General features: G+C 56.7%; 1 protein-coding gene across 27 annotated transcripts; it reads left to right on the plus strand.

Annotated features, from left to right (window-relative positions):
• Positions 1-32: 32 nt before the first annotated feature.
• LOC135575670 (AT-rich interactive domain-containing protein 1B-like) lies at positions 33-17328 on the plus strand. Of its 27 annotated transcripts, none has more exons than XR_010466883.1 (6): positions 33-1899; positions 2735-2958; positions 3252-4354; positions 4576-5650; positions 6434-7831; positions 8915-10875. XR_010466883.1 is itself a non-coding variant. In XM_065034294.1 (4 exons), exons 1-3 carry the CDS (start codon positions 5287-5289, stop codon positions 7803-7805), a joined length of 693 nt encoding a protein of 230 aa, XP_064890366.1. In that variant the 5' UTR covers positions 4576-5286; the 3' UTR covers positions 7806-7831; positions 8915-10875. The 27 variants fall into 27 exon arrangements, 7 of the variants coding, with proteins under 7 accessions (XP_064890366.1, XP_064890367.1, XP_064890368.1 ...); XR_010466886.1 differs by having other exon boundaries at positions 33-1562; positions 1784-1899; positions 2735-4354; XR_010466884.1 differs by having other exon boundaries at positions 33-4354; positions 6434-6601; positions 7606-7831.
• Positions 17329-21354: the final 4026 nt, after the last annotated feature.

The following is a 21354-nucleotide window of genomic DNA, read 5'->3' on the forward strand; positions in this document are numbered from 1 at the left end:
TCACGGGGCCCACGGAGCGGGCCCGCCCGGGCCGTCCCAGCCACCTGCGCCGCGCCGTGAGGGCTCTGCCGGGCGGGGACTGCGGCTCGCAGCCTCCCGGGTGCGCGTGTCCCGGTCGCTCAGCTTCCCCTTTTGGACAATGCGGCACGAGAGAAAGAAAAAGAAAACACAGGCGCTAAAAGACAGTGCAAGAACTGGCGTCAGTGCGCACTTCGCTTCGGGCGGGCAGGCAGCGGGCGGGGAGTATGGCAGTTCGGGCGCCCAGCGGGCCGGCTGCGCGCTTGCACGTTGCCTGGCTGGCTATGCTGCCGCGGGCGGGGGAAAGCCGGGGCTGGGGCGAGGAGACTGGCGTCCCGGCGGGGTCGGGACTCGCAGGCGCTGCCTGCGAGTGCCGTGGGCCAGCAGAGCAAGGCGGGAGCGTTAGCCTTCCGGCACCGGGCTGGCGGGCGGTGGTGTTCGTTTTCGGGACTTGCGGCCGTCCCCGCGGCAGGGGCGCTTTCGCGCCGAGGCTCTCTGTGTGCTTTTTTGTTTTGTTGTGTTTGTTTTTTGTGGGTTTCTTTGCGGGATTCCCGCGAAACGCGGCACGACCGCTCGCCCGGGGCGCCGCGGCGGGTCTCAGTGCCGCCGTCCTGTGGGCAAAGCGCGGTGCTGCACTGAGCGTGCGTCTGTCAGACGGCTGCTTTACGTTGACGAGTTCACAGCCGTGCAATGGTAAGGGCGAAGGGCAACGCAAGACAGAAGGGTTTTTCTGCTGCGGGTAACCAGCTGCCCCCCTTTTCCGCGTAAAGCAGAGGAGCGCGGTTCGTTGTCGCCTTTTAAACGCGGCGGCGGCAAGCCGCGCGGCCGAAGGGAGCGGGGGGGGGGGGGGTGGTCCCGGTAGGGCGGCGAGCCGGCGGGTGAAGATGCAGAGCGGGCCAATCAGATCGCTCGGGAGGGCTGGAGGGGCGGAGCGCCGATAGGCGGGGAGAATGGCAATTGATGTGCGTAGGCAGCCAATGAGGTTGCCGGAGGGGCGGGCGTTACGGACTCTGTACTGCGCATGCCCAAGTTGCGAAGTCCTCCATCAGGTCCGACGCTGAGGCGGGCACCTGGGGGCGGAGCGCGGGAAGGAACATCCAATAGGAGGACGGCGCGGCGGGGTGGAAAGCAGCCAATCAGAGCGCGCCGTCTCAATCCCGTTTGAACAGCTGCCTTCCTGGCAAGCGCGTCCGTGGGGTCCCGGGGCGGGTACCGGGAGTTAACGGGGAAACGGGGGTCGGGGCGAGGGAGGGGGGCTGTGGAGCGCTCATTTTGGCCTCTCCGTCCCTTTTGCCTCTCTCTCCCTCTCTCTGTGTCACCTTGTCTTGCTCCCTGTCACTGTCTTTCTGTGATAAGCTGACCTGCTCTTTGCCCTTCTTTTTTTGTGGAATCACAGGCTCCTTCTGCTTGGAAAAGACACGTGCAATTTTAAATTTGGGTTTGAATTCTAGGTTTTTTTTCCCCATTAGTGTAAATGGACGGCACATTGTCCTGTGGCTCAGCCCCCGTTCTGTTCCATGGAGCCTTCAGTTTAGGATGTTCAGGTAAGAAAGTTTGTCCTTCCCAAAAAGGAGCACTCATTGGTAGGACCGAGAGAGGCTTTTAAGTGCGTGATCAGAATTGAAGCCAAATTGCACTTGACGTTGCTGCTGTGGGTCTTGGCTTTCACTGGTTTCCCCACGGCTCCCTGGTGTTTGGGAGCTCGGAGCGGGCACGTTTTTTCCCCAAGGAGAGGCTGTGCTTAAAAAAGAACGTGTTTCCTCAGAGAAGTGCAAGTCCGTGTGCGTAAGACAGACAAAAAGCCCAGCCAGCCTAGTCAAGTTCTGAGCGTGCGTCTGTCAGGCGGCTGCTTTACGTTGAGGAGCGCACAGCCGTGCAATGGTAAGGGCGAAGGGCAACGCAAGACAGAAGGGTTTTTTCTACTGCGGGTAACCAGCCGCCCCCCTTTTCCGCGTGGAGCAGAGGAGCGCGGTTCGTTGTCGCCTTTTAAACGCGGCGGCGGCAAGGAAGGGCGTGAGGGGGGGGGTCCCGGCAGGGCGGTGAGCCGGCGGGTGAGGATGCAGAGCGGGCCAATCAGGTGGCGCGGGAGGGCTGGAGGAGCGGAGGGCTGGTTGGCTGCCTAGGCACGTCAGTTGCCATTCTGACCGCCTTTCAGATTGTCGGGGGGGCGGGCGTCGGGGCCTCAGTACTGCCCCAAAGAGAGAGCGCTGATAGGCGGAGAGCTATTGATTGGCGTGCCGCCCGCAGCCAATGATGTTGCCGAAGAGGCGGGCGTTGCAGTGTCCCTACTGCGCATGCCCCAGTCGCGAGCGCTGATAGGCGGCGAGAGAGGTGATTGACGTGTCCCGGGGAGCCAACCGGGATGCGGCAAGGGGCGGGTGCTGCGGTCTCCCTAGTGCGCATGCCCGCTCGCCCGGGGCTCCCGCGGCGCGTCTCAGTGCCGCCGTCCTGTGGGCAGAGCGCGGTACTGCACCCGGCCGCCCCAATGCGGTGCCGCGGCGCGCCTCGGTGCTGCCACCCTGTGGCGAAACTCGGGTACTGCAGCGCAAGGCCGGGGGGCAGAGACGCTGTTTGACCCGCGGGGGTTCGCGGTCGGGTCTGTGCGTGTCAGTGTCCGTCCCCCCGACGGGGGTCAGGTCCCCATTTGTGTGCAAACGACATCCCTCCCTCGATGGCTCCTTAGAAGGGTTAGTCCCAATCCTCGTTCTTTTGGCAGCGGTGGATCTGTGACCTCGCGGGAAGCCCAGGCTGCTGCACAGAGCTCGTCGGGAGCGGGAGCCGCGGAGGCGGGGGGCCTCGACGAGCCAGAGCTGCGGCAGACGGAGGGGGCGCACGCGCTGCCCGGGGGCGGCGTCCGGCAGAGCCGAAGTGACCTGCGGCGGCAACGAGCGGGAGCCGCTCGGAGCTGGAGCGGCCGTTGGCCGCGCCTTCCCTGGGGAGGTGAGCGCGGGGAGCCCGGCCTCTCTCTCCCTCGGGGATTAAACCCACGCCCGTCCGCGCCCTTCCCAGGGGCAGCGGCGAGGCGGGTTCCCCTGGCTCTCCTGGGGCGGCCCCGCTGCCGGGGGGCGCGGGCGAGGAGGCGGCAGCGCCTCCTCGGTGCCGGGGGGCGGAGGGGAGAGAGACCTGCCGGCCAGAGCCGCGGGGCGCGTGGCCCCTCGGGCAGGGTGCTCCCGGTCTCTGGGCCGCAGGCCGGGGGCGGCAGACGGGTTCAGGTGCTCTGGCCTGCTTTTTAGCCAGCGTGGCCTTCTCCGCGCCGTGAAGAAAATCCCGCGCGGTCGATTCCGCTCGCCGCTCAGGAGATGCCGCGTCTGGGGCCGTGGACTGGGGAAGAACGTTTGTGAGTTGGAGAGCGCTAGAAGATATTCCATGGGGAAGCCGGAGAAGAGGCAAATTGGCTGCCAGTGGAGTTGCGTTCCGTGCAGTCTTCTGTTTAGGACGTTCAGCTTGTCCTTCCAGAGAAGGAGCAGTCGTGGGTAGGGCCGAGAGAGGCTTTTAAGCGCGTGATCGGAATTGAAGCCAAATTGCACTTGACGTTGCCGCTGTGGGTCTTGGCTTTCAGTGGTTTCCCCGCGGCTGCCTGGTGTTGGGGAGCTCGGAGCGGGCATTTTTTTTCCCCAAGGAGAGGCTGTGCTTGAAAAAGAATTTGCTTAAAGAAGACAGACGAGGCGGGTGAGGATGCAGAGCGGGCCAATCAGATCGCTCGGGAGGGCTGGAGGGGCGGAGCGCTGATAGGCGGGGAGCATGGCAATTGATGTGCGTAGGCAGCCAATGAGGTTGCTGGAGGGGCGGGCGTTACGGACTCCGTACTGCGCATGCCCAAATTGCGCAGTCTTCAGTCAGGTCCGACGCTGAGGCGGACACCTGGGGGCGGAGCGCGGGAAGGAACATCCAATAGGAGGACGGCGCGGCGGGGTGGAAAGCAGCCAATCAGAGCGCGCCGTCTCAATCCCGTTTGAACAGCTGCCTCCCTGGCAAACGCGTCCGTGGGGTCCCGGGGCGGGTACCGGGAGTTAACGGGGAAACGGGGGTCGGGGCGAGGCAGGGGAGGCTGTGGAGCGCTCATTTTGGCCTCTCCGTCCCTTTTGCCTCTCTCTCCCTCTCTCTGTGTCTCCTTGTCTTGCTCCCTGTCACTGTCTTTCTCTGATAAGCTGACCTGCTCTTTGCCCTTCTTTTTTTGTGGAATCACAGGCTCCTTCTGCTTGGAAAAGACACGTGCAATTTTAAATTTGGGTTTGAATTCTAGGTTTTTTTTCCCCATTAGTGTAAATGGACGGCACATTGTCCTGTGGCTCAGCCCCCGTTCTGTTCCATGGAGCCTTCAGTTTAGGATGTTCAGGTAAGAAAGTTTGTCCTTCCCAAAAAGGAGCACTCATTGGTAGGACCGAGAGAGGCTTTTAAGTGCGTGATCAGAATTGAAGCCAAATTGCACTTGACGTTGCTGCTGTGGGTCTTGGCTTTCACTGGTTTCCCCACGGCTCCCTGGTGTTTGGGAGCTCGGAGCGGGCACGTTTTTTCCCCAAGGAGAGGCTGTGCTTAAAAAAGAACGTGTTTCCTCAGAGAAGTGCAAGTCCGCGTGCGTAAGACAGACAAAAACCCCAGCCAGCCTAGTCAAGTTCTGAGCGTGCGTCTGTCAGGCGGCTGCTTTACGTTGAGGAGCGCACAGCCGTGCAATGGTAAGGGCGAAGGGCAACGCAAGACAGAAGGGTTTTTTCTACTGCGGGTAACCAGCCGCCCCCCTTTTCCGCGTGAAGCAGAGGAGCGCGGTTCGTTGTCGCCTTTTAAACGCGGCGGCGGCAAGGAAGGGCGTGAGGGGGGGGGGTCCCGGAAGGGCGGTGAGCCGGCGGGTGAGGATGCAGAGCGGGCCAATCAGGTGGCGCGGGAGGGCTGGAGGAGCGGAGGGCTGGTTGGCTGCCTAGGCACGTCAGTTGCCATTCTGTCTGCCTATCAGATTGCCGGATGGGCGGGCGTCGAGGGCTGGGTACTGCGCATGCCCTAAAGAGGGAGCGCTGATAGGCGGAGAGTTATTGATTGGCGTGCCGCCCGCAGCCAATGATGTTGCCGAAGAGGCGGGCGTTGCAGTGTCCCTACTGCGCATGCCCCAGTTGCGAGCGCTGATAGTCGGAGAGGGAGGTGATTGACGTGTCCCGGGGAGCCAACCGGGATGCGGCAAGGGGCGGGTGCTGCGGTCTCCCTACTGCGCATGCCCCAATCGCGAGCTCTGATAGGCGGTGAAAGAAGTGATTGACGTGTCCCGGGAAGCCAACCGGGATGCGGCAAGGGGCGGGTGCTGGGGTCTCCCTACTGCGCATGCCCAAACCGCGAGCGGTGATAGGTCCGCGGTGTCTCGGTGCCGGGGCCGGGGGGGGGGGGAGACCGGGAGCGAACGGGAACGGGGGTCGGGGCGGCTGCGGAGCGCTCGCTGCGGCCGGCGCCCGGGCATCGGGAGGCGGGCGGCTCAGGGCCGCCCTTCGTGAGGTTCCCCGGAGGCGGCAGAAGGGCGGAGGGGAAGGAGGCGACAGCCGGGGACGTCCCGCCGCGGGGGTTTCCGGGGCGCGGCCGCTGTCGGTGCCCGCGGAGCCCTGCGGGACGGCGGGGGAGCGCGAGGGGAACGGAGCGGCGAAAGAAGCAGCAGGTGAGTGCGGCAGCGGCGAGGGTGACCGTGCCGTTGGAACGGGGGGAGCGGGAGGGGCCGGCGCGGCGCGGAGGCGTTCGGTTCCGGTCCCCCCCCCCCCCCCCCGCCCTTACGGCCGCGCTGGCGAAGCTGCTGGGAGGCGTGCGGTCCGGAGCCGCGTCTCCCTCCGGCGCAGCGCCCGTGCCCGGTGCGGCAGCCCCTCCGGGAGCGGCGCAGCCCCCGTGGGTCGCGGGGACGGTTACAAGCAGAGCTAAGGCGCGGTTGTGGGCGGGCTGGGTGGCGTGGCGAGCGGGGCGCCGCTTCGGCGGGAGCTCGGGGCGAGCCCCGGCGGGTTCCGTGTCCTGCGGGCGCGGCTTTCGCGCCGCGGCTCTCTCTGTGCGCTTTTTTGTTTGGTCGCGTTTGTTTTTTGGGGTTTTTTTGGCGGGATTCCCGCGAAACGCGGCACGACCGCTCGCCCGGGGCTGCCGCGGCGGGTCTCAGTGGCGCCGTCCTGTGGGCAAAGCGCGGTACTGCACCCGGCCGCCCCAACGCGGTGCCGCGGCGCGCCTCGGTGCTGCCGCCCTGTGGCGAAACCCGGGTACTGCAGCGCACGGCCGGGGGCAGAGACGCCGATTGAGCCGCGGGGGTTCGCGGTCGGGTCTGTGCGTGCCGGTGTCCGTCCCCCCGACGGGGGTCAGGTCCCCATTGGTGTGCAAACGACATTCCTCCCTCGATGCCTCCTTAAACGTTTAATGACGTAAATGTTGTTCCTACTGACGTTCTCGGCGCGGCTTCTTTCCTCAGTGGATCTGTCTGGCAGTCGGTGGCCCACGGTTGCTCGGCAACAGCAGAAGCGGATTGAAGGGACCGGCCGCTGGAGGATGCCGAAGCCTCCCGGGTCAGCGATGGGAGCAGCTTTGCGTAAAGCGAGGGGTACGTGAAGCCGGGCGTGCGGTGCCGACCGCCCAGCAGGTAAGGGAAGCTAAAGCTTTACCTCCAGCGACTTCTGCCCAGAAAGCTGAAGAAATTGCTCTCGCGTGAGCTTTAGAGTTAGGCAAAGAGAAGAAGATTAGTAGCTGCACTGATTCTAAGCAGGTTTCTTGAATGGTGCAGGCCCTTGAAGGCATTTGAAAAGAATAAAGTGTATTAACGGCACAAGGGAGGCAGATTAAACGTGATGCTCCAGTTGCTGGAAGCTGTGCTGTTGCTAGGAGAGTTGCCGTCATGCGTTGCAACGGGCCTCAGAAGGGAAACGCTGATCAGGAAACTGGCAATAAATTGGCAGGCGCCGCTGTAAAACCAGCCACCGAAAGGACAGAGACCGGTACAGAAGCCGCGTCTCTGAGCCCAGGTGGCCGTGTCCTCCAGCCAACGTCAGGAAACTGTAACAAAGAGGGTAAGCAATTAATAGGAGATCTATAGCCCGATCAGAATTAGGGTCCAAAGGAGCTTTGTTTTCCTCAGGGAGCCCCCCGACTTTCGGGGGCTTGTGGGACGAGCGCCGTGAAGCCGCCCGTGTGGCCGAGCGTCCCGATCGCGGCGCTGAGCGTTAGACAGACTTGAGCCGCGTGCCGAAATTGTTTTGTTTTGGAGAGCGCGGGATAAACTTGGAGCACAACTTGTGAGGGCGGTACGTCGTGGGCAGGTTTTAGTATTGCCTGTGGAGTGCCGCTAGAAGCGTTCGTAGTTCTTGCTTGTCTCTGTTACAAGATGAGCCGTGGCGTCCTGCGTGACGCGTAACGGGAGGACGGCGCGGTAGCGGTGCTCTGCAAAAGAGCCCGTTGGGGGTATTTTAGCTCGCGGGAAAGGGATTGGGGAACCACCTGGTGGTAATGCGAGGAGAGCAGCCCTGGCGAAATCTGAGGAGCAGAGGCCATTGTATAAATTGGACAAGGAAGGAAAGGCTGCGGGCAAAGCGCGGTGCTGCACCCGGCCGCCCCAACGCGGAACTCTAATGTGGAATTCCTGTGTTTCAGAGGGGGAGCTGTGCAGGAGGAGAAATTTCTCCCTGTCCGTTGCAGAGAAAACAGAACAATCCCACATCAAAGCTGTCCTAGAGAAGTACTTGCTGTTTGTCATTCCGGTTCTAGAGCAGCCCCATGTGCTGTTAAAGGTTGTGGTGGTGCGGGTCAGGGATCCCCAGGCTGTGCCGAGACCGCAGGACGGCTGCTGGTAGAACAAAGTCAAGGACAACTTCTCAGAGTAAGAGCCTCTCTATTTGTTCTCCTCGGGACACATCCCTTTGCCTCTGGACCCCTCACAAGCTCACTCGCCACCTTGTTCCCTCAGAAACCCGTTTCCTCCCAGTTCCTCTGCGATTGCCCTGCCTGCCTTTGGGTCCCTGCAGGCTCGTTGGTGGCATCATGGTGCCTGTTTGACCTTTTGCCCCATTAAATTCCCCTCTTTTCTCTCTTCCCCTCAAAACTTCCCCAGTTGCTCTTGTCACACCCCAGAGGCCCCATTTTTCCCTCTTGTCTCCTCTCAGGACCCCCCATCTGTTGGCCCCTGTCGAGGGTTTAGATTGCAGGGTGACAGTAAAACCCTGGCAGATGTATTGTTAACCCCGTCTCCCCCCCACTTCCCCCTTTTGCCCCTCCCTCTCCCCACTTCCCACTCAGGACAGGCGATCCGGAGGGAAAGAAGGACAGAGAGAAGAGAGTTGGAAAAACTGGCAATGTTTTACTAATGCTATATTAAGAGTAGAGAAAATAATACAAAACCAATCCTGAAAGTCTCAGCAACTGCAGAGCCAGCACCTGAAGTCCTGGACTGGACTCTGCAGCCAACCGGAGCTGGATTCAGTCTCTCAGTAGGCCTCAGTTTGCAGGGACGACTAGCAAGGTCCTCTCCTAATGTCACCATAAGCAGAAGGGACGAAAAGGGGCAAAGAGGACAAGATCCTCATGATCTGCCACTTCTATATGAAGTATTCATGTGAAGGGGATGTTATACACGGTTGGTCAGTTTGTTGGTCACCTGTTTCTTGTTGCTCCTCTTGCAAGATGTGAATCTGTCCTTATCAACAAGTAAGCATTCCATTGCATTGTTTACCAAAACATGTATCTGGTTCTCCAGGAAAATGCAGCTAATATGAAGCTTTAGCTGACAGGCAAATTCACTGAAAGAGAAACTTGTTTTTTAATGAAACCAGGACAGCCCCCACCCCAATCCCCTCAGGACTCCTCTGATTCCCATCTGCTCCTCTCAGGACAGCTGAGCTTGTCTTTTGGGGCCCCTGAGAGCCCCCATTTACCTTCTTTTACCTACCTTTGTTGTTGTTCCCAGCCTATCCTGGTGTTTTCCATCCTTCAGGACTTACTTATTACTGTTGTGAGAGTCCGAGAGAAAAGGAGGAGTGTCTGTGACTTACAACCGTCATTGTTGATCTACAGTGTTTTAGAGACGGATTCTTGCAGGATCTATTTCTGGTTCGTCCTTCACTCCTCCCCAGACCGCAGCGCTGGTCCGAGTTCCCCAGCACACGTGTGTGTGTCCAGCCGGGTACGCCGGGGGAGCGCGTCAGGGCGGGCAGACGGCTGAATGGACGCGCTGTCAGCGACTGCGGAACGAGCTGGGGCTGCTTTGACCGTGTCCAGCCTTGTGCGTGTGGTTTGTTTTCACTTGCAGGCTGAAACAGCAGTTTCCTTAATTAAAAACACCCCAACATGTCCCCCGGCCCCCAACAAAAATAACGCCAAAAATGCCACTGAAAGAAACACAGGGAGTTTTTAAAAAATTTCCTTTAGCTTTCTCCCCCCTCCACCCCTACCCTGCTGCGTTCAGTGCAGTGAATGACCGTGAGGAGATGGCTGTGGATCTGGCTGTTGAAGGGTGTGTGAAGGAGAAGGAGGTGTGTGTAGAGCAGGATTGGTGGTGGAGGTGAGTGCAGCTGGTTTGGGTGTGGGGCTGTAAATTCTTTTTGGAGGCTTCCTAGTTTCTGGTGTCACCTGCGGGGTGAAGTGTGACTCTGTGCAGGTTTGAAAGGTGCAACGTGCAGAGCTCCCTCATTTGCCACCAGATCTCCCAATCACAGAGACAGCGTCGCTGTGCAGCTGCTAAGGACAGCGCGTCTCGTGCAGAACAGCATCCTTTGTGCTCCGTGTGCGTGTTCCTCCTTTGAAATGAAGTTGGGCCGCCCGGTGTTCCACGTTATGTGTGGTACCTGCTGGGCTGAGTCTCCTCCCCGCGCTCCGGTCGGTTCCGTCGCGCTGCCGCAGCCCCGGCAGCACCGCGGCGTTCGCTGGACGCGTTGTTGGCGGAGCCGGCACCGACAATCTTGACACGTCGAGGTGCTGCGGTGGGTTTGCCTGGAAATTCCAAGGTCCTGGTGTTCTATTATTTGAACTACTTACTTACTGTAAGACGTTTAGAATTAAAACTTAAATAAGAGCAACCAGAAGAGTCTTTGGGAGTGAATAATGCCTGTCATCTACTCTAGTTGTTACTCAAAACTCTGCAGACAGTAATTATCCCCGATTTATGTAGTAAAATTTAAAAGAGTGGAATATAAATACTGGAGCGCTAATTGGAAGTAATACCTGTAGAGAAAAAAACCTCTAGTTTATATCTACAATAAAAAATAATGTGTGCTAGTAAATCCGCCTGGTAGTAATGTAATGATAAAAATGTTAAAGTGTAAATAGATGAAATTATATAGGCATGAGCAAGAAGTAAATTTAATTTCAGCTATTACTTGGTGAACTAGGCAGCAGTTGTTCCCAATCTGAATGCTAGTTTAAAAAACACATTGTTTGGAATTCCTTTTAACTGATAAAGGCAGAAAACTAATGTGGAGTCATTGGTAGCTTCATTTGAACAACCGTTATGAAATAAACCGCAGACACGAATGACTGCATAGGAAACAAAGTGAGGAAGCTTTAGATTTTAAACAGCATTGGAAAGTGATCAGGAGTGTTTAGTATTTAAATTATAACAGAGCCACGAGATTGGAGGCAACAAAGCTCAGAACCAAACAGAGTCAAAACGTTACATTTCTTTTTTTAAAGAGAAGTATAAAGGAACCACTAAGTAGTGGCTGTTTATAAACAGAGGTATTAAAAAGTTCCCAGGCAGTAATGATTCCCAACAGAACACTAAAAGATATTTAGATGTAAAATAATATTAGAAAACAGTTATGACAGTCTGAATTTAACCACAGCTTTTTTGGGGTTGTGCAAAAACATGACCGCTATTAATTACCTCTGAGTTAAAATAAAAAGACATCAAACTAGATGTGATTAACAACAGCTAATTTTAATTTTTCAGTGTGCTATCCAGTCCGGCTTCTCCCTCCAAGGGCGTGGTCTGAGAAAGCCACACCCCCAACTCCCCCCCGTCCAAGCTCCGCCCCTGCCAGTCTGTGCCCTCCGCGAGGCACGTGTCCCTTACAGACCCCTCCCAGCAGCATAATGCATCGAAGCCTCGCCCGCGGCTCCACCCCTAAACTCAGCCCCTGCTAAACCACGCCCCCTCAGAGCACGTGCTGTACAGAGCCCACCCTACTCTCGGCTCCACCCCTCCCTTCCTAAGCTACGCCCTCTTTGGGCGTGTCCTTCTCCCTACCCCAAGCGGCTCCTCCTATGGGGGTGTGACACATGGAGGCCCCACCCCCTGCCCAGTTCCCCCAGGTGGGCCTCCCAATGGGCGTGTCCTCCCAGTCCACGCCCCTCAGCACGGATCCCACCCCCGTGGGTGGGGCTACACCCAGCTGCGCGCGCGGCCCCCCCACCCATGCGTGACCCTAAGTAACCCCATGGCAGCCCTATGGCTGCCCCACAGGTACCGCTACAGCAGCCCTGCTCCTGCCCCGCAAGAGCTCCAGACACGCCTCTGCAGAGCCCCCACAGCAGCCACTTCAGTGCCCCACAGCTATCACCGCAGCCGCCCCATCCCGCCCCACGGCCGCCGCTGCGGGACCCCTGGAGCCCCCGGCCCCACACCCGCCCCGCAGCCCCACAGCGCGCGGTCTCGCGGCCGCGGTGCCGGTGAAGCCACATGCCGGCCGCGGCCGGAGGAGCCGCCGGTTTTCCCCCCCGCACCCCCCGATCGCTGCTGCTGCCGCGGCCGGAGGAGCCGCCGGTTTTCCCCCCCACACCCCCCGATCGCTGCTGCCGCGGCCGGAGGAGCTGCCGGTTTTCCCCCCCGCACCCCCCGATCGCTGCTGCCGCGGCCGGAGGAGCCGCCGGTTTCCCCCCCCCACACCCCCCGATCGCTGCTGCTGCTGCCGCGGCCGGAGGAGCCGCCGGTTTCCCCCCCACACACCCCCCGATCGCTGCTGCTGCTGCCGCGGCCGGAGGAGCCGCCGGTTTTCCGCCCAGCCCCGACTCTCCTCCTTCCTCCTCAATCGCCGCTGCATGCCGCCACGATGTCTTCTCTTCCGCCATCTTGTTTCCCCCTTCTCCTCTCATTCGCTATTTTATACCGAGGGAGGGAGGAGGCGCTCGCTGATTGGCTGACAGTGTCAGCCTCGGAAAGTCGTCCATTGGCTCATCCCCACGAGGGGTTCTCCGAGGGGGTGGGAGAAAGGCGCTGATTGGTCACCGTGTCGCTGAGGGGAGGAAGGCACTGATTGGTCACTTTCCGCCGAAGTTCGCCCTCCCAGTAACAGGCGCTGATTCGCTAGCGCCCCTGAGGTAGAAAAGGCGCTGATTGGTCGGCGTTTTCTCGCCGACGTTAGCCCACAGCAACGAAGCGCTGATTGGGCAGCGCGGCTGACGGGGCGGCTCGTCCATTGGCAGGAGGGCGGGCGGGGGGCGGGACCGGGCGGGACAACGAGGTAATAAATGGGGCGGCGCAGAACGCGCGCAGGACCAGAAAGGCGGAGGCGGCAGCGGCAGCGGCAGCGCGAGCTCATCGCCCCCCCCCCCCCCCCCCCCCCCCTCGCGGCGGGAAACCCGAGAACGGCAGGAACGGCGGCCGGAATTAGTTAACGGGGCGGGTCAGGGCGGTAATTATCGTGCGGGTGTTAATTGGGGCTCGGCGGGTTAATGAGTGACCGGCGGGCTGGGGTGTATCTGGGGGTTTTGATCGGAACTGGGGTTTTAAAGCCGCGGGTTTGTGGGGGGGGGGGGCGGGGGCGATTAAGGCTCCCGGAGCCGCTTTAGCGGCTTAAATAGTTGTGTTGAACGCGGGAGGAGCCGGTTCGGGGCTTTTCTCAGCAATCGGGGCTGGTTTGGGTCTAATTCGGCTTTTAAAAGATGTTTTTACGTAATTTTTGGGTGCCGATTTGTGCCAGAAGGCGCCTTTGAAATCTGTTTATTGAGGGTTTATCAGGAGAATTAAAGTTTAAAGCTCGGGGAGATTTGGGGCTTTTCCCCGGGATTTTGAGTCCAAATCGTTTTTTTTAGAGCCCTTATTTATTTAAATTGTTATGTTTAAAGGGTTTATTTGAGGTTTTGTTTGAACATTTTGGGCGGGTTTGAGGCTCCTAAGATTTAGTTGTTGGTTTATTATTTGATTTATTATTTCACTGCGGTTCGGGGCTCCTGAAGACGCTGAGTTGTTTCAATTATTTAGCGCTGTGAGGACCCGTTTTGGGGCCGTTGGGGTCTAAATCGGCTTTTTAAAAGGTTTATTTAACGCGTTTAAAGTTTGAGGGGCCGATTTGCGACTTTAAAGCTTTTTGAATCTACTTATTGATAAGAATTTATACAATAGATTAATATTTAAAGCCCGGGGGGAGATTTGGGGCTGTTTCCCAGGATTGCGAGTCCAAATGCGTTTTTTTCTGTTAACCGCTTATTAATTTAAATTATTATATTTAAACGGGGCTTTTTGAGGTTTTATGAGGGTTTTTTTGAGCATTTTGGGCGGTTCTGAGGCTCCTAAAGCCGCTTAATTGTTTAAATTGTTAATTGTTAAAATAATGTAAGTAGTTGTTGAAATAAGTGTGTAAGTTATTGTATTTAAAGCCGGGAGGGGCATTTCGTTGCTTTTTGGGGGGTTTTAGGGCTGAATTCACTTCATTGAACGTGTCTAGAGCTGGGGGTCCCAGATCTGGTGCTGATTTGGCCCCAAAAAAGGCTTTAAAAATATATTTATTTATATAATTTACTGAATTAATATTTAAGCGGGAACATGTTCGGCTTTTTTAACCCGCTGCCATTTTGTCTCCCCCGTCCCGCTCTCCCTCACGCTGAGGGGGCCGAGGAGACGCTCGCTGATTGGCCGGTGCCGTCTGGCGGGAAAGCCTCCCCCGGCTCAGCCCCGCTCGGCTGTCTCCGAGGGAGAGAAAGGCGCTGATTGGTCGCTGCCTCTGAGGAAAGAAAGGCGCTGATTGGTCGCCGCCTCCCTAAACCCACGTAATTGTTTACATTGTATTTTAAAATTTATTTCTATATTTTAATTTAATTTAACTTATTTTTAATTTAATTTAAATTTAAATTATTAAAGTTAATTTTAATTTAATAGTAAATATATAGATAAAATCAATATAGCAATATGCTACTATAAACGATATAATATGATGAAAAGTAGAAATATATAATATAAAATCTGATATAATTAACTGATCAACTAATACTCATTGATATTATGTAATGAAATTTATAATTAATATATAATGGCATAATGATATCTATAATATACTATTGTAATGATATTCATTAAATATTAATATATATTATATATATTATGTATAATTACTATGTAATGTATCTAATCTATTTTTACATATATATCTTATTATATAAAGCTGTGAGGGACCATATTTGGGCGGGATTTTGAGATTTTTAAGGCTGTTTGGTCTCAAATTCAATTTACTTCATTTTGGGGCTGTTTTTAGGATAATTTGTGCTCAAAGAAGCTTTCAAGATCCATTTTTTTGGCAGTTAATTTGCTCACTCGGTTAATGTTGAAGCGGGGGGATTTGGGGCTGTTTCCCAGGACTGTGACACAAATAACGGCCCTTTCCTTCCCTTTCCCACTGCAGCTCCTGCGCAGAGAACAGCGAAGGCAGCCTGGCCACGCCCCCTCCGGCTGACCACGCCCCCCGCTCCGGCTGACCGCGCGTGCCCCCCCCCCCGCCCCCCGGCAGACCGCGTGCCCCCCCCACTGCACTCCTGCTGACTGTGCGCCCCCCCCACCTCCTCCGGCTGGCCACATCTCCACTGCACACCATGGCGGGGATGGGGTGGGGGGGATCACAAGGGTCTATGGGGCGGTGTGGGGGTCAGGGCGGCTGTGGGGTCAATGGGGTTGTTGTGGGGTGAAACACCCCTGAAGAGGCTGAACCCCCTACAGGTGAGTGACCCACACAGTGCCCCACAGTGCCCCATAGCACCTCCATTCTGCCCTACGGATCCACAACACTGCCCCACAGCACCCTATAGCTCCTGCTTGCTATCCCACAGCACCCCATGGCTTCTCCACTCTGCCCCATATGTCTACAGCAGTGCCACAGAGTACCTCATATGTCTTCCACTCTGCCCCATGGGTGCAGAGTGCTGCCCTACAGCACCCTATAGCTCCTGTACTCTGCCCCACAGATCCACAGTGCTGTCCCACAGCACCCTATAGCTCATCTGGCCTATAGACCCACTGTACTGCCCTACAATGCCCCATGGCTCCTACACTCTGCCCCATAGACCCACAACACTGCCTCACAACACCCCATTGCTCCTGCACTCTGCCCCATGGATGCCCAGTAACGCCCCACAGCACCATATAGGTCCTGTACTCTGCCCCATATATCCACAGGAGTGCCCTACAGCACCCCATGGCTCCTGCACTCTGCCCCATGGATACCCAGTAACGCCCCACAGCACCATATAGGTCCTGTACTCTGCCCCATATATCCACAGGAGTGCCCTACAGCACCCCATGGCTCCTGCACTCTGCCCCATGGATGCCCAGTAACGCCCCACAGCACCATATAGGTCCTGTACTCTGCCCCATATATCCACAGGAGTGCCCTACAGCACCCCATGGCTCCTGCACTCTGCCCCATGGATGCCCAGTACTGCCCAACAGCACCATATAGGTCCTGTACTCTGCCCCATACATCCACAGGAGTGCCCCACAGCACCCTATGGCTCCTGCATTCTGACCCATGGATGCCCAGTAACGCCCCACAGCACCATATAGGTCCTGTACTCTGCCCCATATATCCACAGGAGTGCCCTACAGCACCCCATGGCTCCTGCACTCTGCCCCATGGATGCCCAGTACTGCCCAACAGCACCATATAGCTCCTGTACTCTGCCCCATACATCCACAGGAGTGCCCCACAGCACCCTATGGCTCCTGCACTCTGCCCCATGGATGCCCAGTACTGCCCCACAGCACCGTATAGCTCCTGTACTCTGCCCCATACATCCACAGGAGTGCCCCCCAGCACCCCATAGTGACTCTACTCTTCCCTATAGACCCACAGTGCTGCCCCACAGGACTCTACTCTGCCCCTTAGACCCAGAGAGCTGCCCCACAGCAGCCTGTAGGTGCTGCGTTCTGCCCCATTGGTGCAAAGTGCTGCCCCACAGCGCCCCACACCTCTGTCCACCTGACCACCCTTCCCTCCTGACTGCACCTGCACTGCCCACTATGGGTGGGTCACAAGGGTCTATGGGGCGGTGTGGGGGTCAGGGGGGCTGTGGGGTCAATGGGGTGGTTGTGGGGTGAAACACCCCTGAAGAGGCTGAACCCCCTACAGGTGAGTGACCCACACAGTGACCCACAGCAGCCCATAGCCCCTCTGCCCTATAGAGTCACTGCACCCCATAGCTGCTTTTACTCTGCACCATAAATGGACAGCAGTGCTCCACAGCACCCTAAGTCTCCACTGTGCCCCATAGACACACAGTGCTGTCCCACAGCACCCCATATCTTGTTCACTCTGCCCTATAGACCCACAGTGTAACCCTACAGCACCCCATAGTTCCTCTGCCCTATAGATTAACAGCACTGTCCCAGAAAACACCATAGCTTCTTCCCACTAGCCCATAGGCCAGCAATTCTGCCCTACAGCGCACTAGCTCCTGCACCCTATCCCATAGACCCACAGCAGTGCCCCACAGATCCAGTCTGCCCTATACATCCACAGCACTGCTCTGCAGCACCATATACTTCCAGCACTCTGGCCCATTGATATGTAGCACCCCACAGCTGCTGCATTCTGCCCATAGATCGACGTTCCTGGGTCCCCTCACCCCACCAGCTGTCCTGGGTTGCGATGCTGCACGGGGCCCTGTGCACAACAAAATGAGGACAGCATGGCTGCTGGGCGCCACCCTGCTTGGAATCCAAGATGGCTGGGGGGGGAGGGCTGGCAGCCATGCTGGCACTGCCGGAGGGGCTGTTGGTCTGCGCCGTGCTCAGGCGGCAGCTCCCGGCTGTATCGGCTGCTCCTGTGGCCCTGCACCCTGCCCATGGGAACAAGGTGGCTGCCCTGATGGGCGTGGCCATCTCGGCTGCTGTGTCCCTGCTGGTGGGTGGGGCCATGGCTGTCATGGCTGCCAAGCCTGTGCTGGAAGGGTGGGGCTGAGGTGGGTGGGGCCTGCCTAGGGCGGCCATTCTGGGGTGGGGCCCAAGGTGGGTGGTGGGGCCTGTGGCTCTGTTTACCCCTGACGGCCATCTTGGAAAAGGGCAGCGCTGTGCCGCTGCCATCCTGACGTTGCTCCCCCAGGGCCATGTTGGGGGATTTTTAACCTGGTTTTGGGGCCAATTCTCACCCAATAAAATTAAATAATGTAAAAAAACCTTAAGCATTTGGTTTCTTCCATTTCCAGTGAAGGATTTGGGGGTGGGGTTTAGGGTTGAGGGTGGGGCTGAAGGTGTGGGCAGGGCCACTGCCAACCCCACCTCCCTCCCAAGCTCTCCCCAATGTGCCTTCCCAAAGGGGTGTGCCCTAATCAGGCCCCACCCCCTTTCCAAGCACCTCACCCTCCCAGCTGGGCTCCTCCCCCTTGACCCACACTTCCACCCCCATTGGTGGGCTCCCTGCAGGGGGTGTGGCCTACAGACCTACAACTCCTTCCCCTCCCCTGCTGAGCCATGTACCCGACAGGGCATGACAGGGGCAGACAAAGCTCAAGAAAGACCAACAGAGCCAGGCAGGGCCTGAGAGAGCTTGAGAAAGTCCGACAGAGCCCGACAGGGCCCGAGAGAGTTTGACGGATCCTCACAGAGCCTGACAAAGCTTGGCAGAGCCCAACAGGACCCGTCAGGGCCTGACAAATCTTGTCAGTTCCCGATAGAGACTCAATGTGTATGACAGAGCCCTGGGGGTCTCAACAGAGCCTGAGAAATCTTGACAGGGCTCAGCAGACCCCAACAGGTCTCAACAGAGCCCTACAGAGCCCATCAAAGCCTGACAGAGCTTGACAGACCCCAAGAGGTCTCGACAGGGCCCTACAGAGCCCATCAAAGCCTGACAGAGCCTGACAGACCCCAAGAGGTCTCACAGGGCTTCACAAAAACCGACAGTGTCTGACAGAGCCCGACAGGAGTGCAGGTGCTGTCACTTCCAGTGAGGGTCCAGGTGATTTGATAAGGGTGGTGGGTGGGGCCTGGGGTGATTGACCCCTCCCCTTTCCCAGGGGATTGTGGGAAGGGGTGGGCGGGGCTCAGGGTATTTGAGCCCCAGTCCCCAGGAAGGGAGCTCATTCTGCTGCTGGGCTGCTTGGGTGCTGGTTCTCTGCTGCTCCTTTAGCAGTCGGCAGCTGTTGAGCTGTTTAAGCTGCATGGACAGATGTGTTTGGAGAAGTGGAGATGTCTGCTTGAGGTAGGACCTTCAGGAGCAGAGAAGTTTCAATAGCAGCTGTAGTTGAAAGTATGTTTCTAACTTTTTTTCTTCTATTGAATCAATTCCTGGTACTTTGCGTTTTCCCTAAATTCCTGATTGCAATGAAGATGGGGTGTTAATTCTTGGTTTGTATTGGTGTGTAACAAGTTGCTGATATAATCTCTCCTCCTAGGATGCTCAGGTTATCTACCAGGGGTTAGGATGAGCATCTCGTGTCTGTAGGTGGAGTTTTAGCATTTCTGAAGGAAGCAGCAGGACCATAAGGCAGAGTGTCTTTCAAGCTACGGGGTGGCTCATGGCCTCCCTGAACACCCACAGAACAGTGTGTTGTCCACAGAACCTTTGCAGTGTGCGGTGGACCCTGGTAGATCATTCAAATGTAACTCCCAGAACTCCATCAAGGCGAGGAATAGCGAGGGAACTAGTACAGACAACCATGATCTGAGTGCTCATTATTGTGTATGTGTTTTTGTATTGTGGGTGATGAAGGGGAAAGTGGCATCTTTCTGGTATGTCCCAAGCAATACTGTTTTTTGCTTCTCGCCGTCGTAGGCGTCACCAGCGCTGAGGGTTTGTGACCGCGCCAGCGGCAGGACACGCCGACCGGACCGCCCTGGAGCTCAGCAGGAGGTGGGTGTCGCGGACGGACTCGGCGTTTGCCCCGCGGCGCCGTGTGCCGGCGTGGCTTAGCGAGCGCGTGCTTTCTCGTGCTCCTGCAGGCGCTGAAGAGGAACCCGGCGACGCGGGAAGACGGCCGTTGGCGCACGTGGCGTTTTCCTCTGCCGAAGATGGGTTCGGTCCCTCGGCCCTCTGAAAGCTAAGTGGAGGCGCGAGGGCTGGGAAGGGGCCGGGAATGGCAGGGCCGGGGGGTTTAGCTCTGCTAAGGGCAAGGGCCGTCCAGGAACCGCGCCCTTGGCGCGGGTCAAGGGCCCGGGGACCTTTACCGTGCGATGCCAGCGTGTGCCGGGCAGGGCAGCTCCAGCCTGCGTCTGCGTTGTGGTGTAGTTCGGGAAGCCTGCCTTGCGCCTGTCAGCCGATCCTGGGGTCTCGTTGCGTTCGAGGGGCACGGAAGGCCTCTCGGGTGCCACCCCGGGATCTGGAACGCCGGTGCCGATCGGCGTAGCGCCGATCGGGCGCTGGTTTTCTGGTGTCGGCAGCCGAAAGCGTGGCGGGTTCTTGCCTTTGGGCCATTTCTGGTCAGGGCTGATTGTGGCGTTGTCCTGGGCTGTGCCAGCAGCTGTGCTCTCTAGCCATCCAGTCTCAGGGACTGGAACTTCAAGATGCTGGGAAGAAGTTCTTAGGTTTTTCATCAGCTTCTCATTTGGTTGCGACGTCTGTGCTCGGTTGTGGCGCTGCCGCCGTCTCGTCAGGAGCCGTGACGTCGGGCTCCTTTTCCGTTTGAGGATGCAGGAGAGGCTCCTCTCCTCCCCGTAGATTATTGGGATCGATGCCCTTCTGGTCTCGGAGCGTCGTGTTCGTCGTGGACCGTTTTTGACGCTGTGGCCGTCGCGTGGTCTATAAGTGCCGCGATTGAGAGACGGGGACGCAGCTTGATGCAAGCAAGGTGTCCGCTTTATTGTTTGGCAAACATACATTTATATAGTCTAAGGCACACATGTTTTATGCTGATTGGCTAATCACTTTAACAGACATTAAGCTAGCTAAGGCGGGAATGTTGGTCAGGCAGTGTTCGCATGGTAACAAGATCGTTATCTCGTAGTCACAAGCTGTCCCCCCGCTCCAGGGCGCAGGCACCCCCACCGACCACAAGCTCCCCGCCTCCAAGTCGCCTCACAACTAGCGCAACACTTAACTTTATTCATACAGCAAACTAGCCTATTAACTCCAAATACAGAAAACTAACTCATCAACTCTAAATTCAGACAACCCACATCTCCCCCTTTTTGTTTTAATTAACTGACCCTCCCAAGGTCGGCGAACGACCAACTCGAGGACATCTTATTTCACTAACAGCTCCGTACTGGGGGTTTTCGTAATTTCGTTCTGATCTTGGTCCGCTCCTTGCTGCACAAGGAGAATCTTGTTCATTGAAGCAGTTATTGATTTTTGCAAGCATTGTAACACACATGGGATTACTATTAATAATGCACAAATCATTAAAAGAACAGAAACTCATTTGAATGTCTTTGGCGTATTCAATCTTAGAATATAAAATGTCTCCAGACCTTTGTGCTACAATTTTCCCCCAATCGTTAGAATAATAATCATACCGGGGAGAATATTCTGTCTCTCTACCTGTTATCAATAACACCTGAACTGTATTCCACTCAATTGTTAGGCAGTTATCACACCAGCGTCCTACTGTATGGCGATTTAGCCACTGTGATTTTCCACAATTAGCACAAATTCTACAAATCCACGGATTACATTTTTCACATTGGGGACATTTAAGCTCCCATTCGTTAACCTCTGGAACAGAGTTCATTCAATTATTGATCGGTGGTGTCTTCTATATCAGTCGCAGGATCAGGACCAGGAATGTCTTCAGGAGGCTGCTGCAGTGTCTCTCGAAAAGGTCTCACGTTTTTAGCTGGGATCCAGCGGGGGCCTCTTTCTGTGGAAACACAAGCATAGCCTCTTCCCCACGTGACAAGGGGATAGGGTCCCATTATCTTACCTGTTTCGGGGTCCCGGATCAATACTGGCGGCTTAATCTTGGGTTCAAAAAGGGTGTTTGTGCTAAAATGGCGAACTACTGGAGGATTGCTGTCTAATAGGGAACAATTCAAAAAGTTAAAAACATACAAGGCTTTCTGTATTTGCTCCTCTGGCGTAGCGGCTCCTATTCCCCCTTTTTGTTTTAATAACAGGCGTTTTAAGGTTTGGTGGGAACGTTCTATTAAAGCTTGTCCTGTAGGAGAGTGAGGGATACCTGTAACGTGTGATATACCCCAAGAGGCAAAAAAGGTAGTTAAGGTTTTAGATACATATGCGGGGCCATTGTCAGTTTTAATTTGAGAGGGTA

This window comes from Columba livia, chromosome 18 (assembly GCF_036013475.1).
Source record: "Columba livia isolate bColLiv1 breed racing homer chromosome 18, bColLiv1.pat.W.v2, whole genome shotgun sequence".
In the NCBI taxonomy this organism is placed as follows: Eukaryota; Metazoa; Chordata; class Aves; order Columbiformes; family Columbidae; genus Columba; species Columba livia.

What these genes read in the sequence shown, in the direction of transcription:
- LOC135575670 (XM_065034294.1), top strand. Translation starts at nt 5,287, where the DNA reads ATGCGGCAAGGGGCGGGTGCTGGGGTCTCCCTACTGCGCATGCCCAAA. An exon ending in AGCGGCGAAAGAAGCAGCAG is followed by an intron (nt 5,651 to 6,433) that starts GTGAGTGCGGCA and finishes TTCTTTCCTCAG; the next exon opens with TGGATCTGTCTGGCAGTCGG. An exon ending in AGCTTTGCGTAAAGCGAGGG is followed by an intron (nt 6,563 to 7,605) that starts GTACGTGAAGCC and finishes CCTGTGTTTCAG; the next exon opens with AGGGGGAGCTGTGCAGGAGG.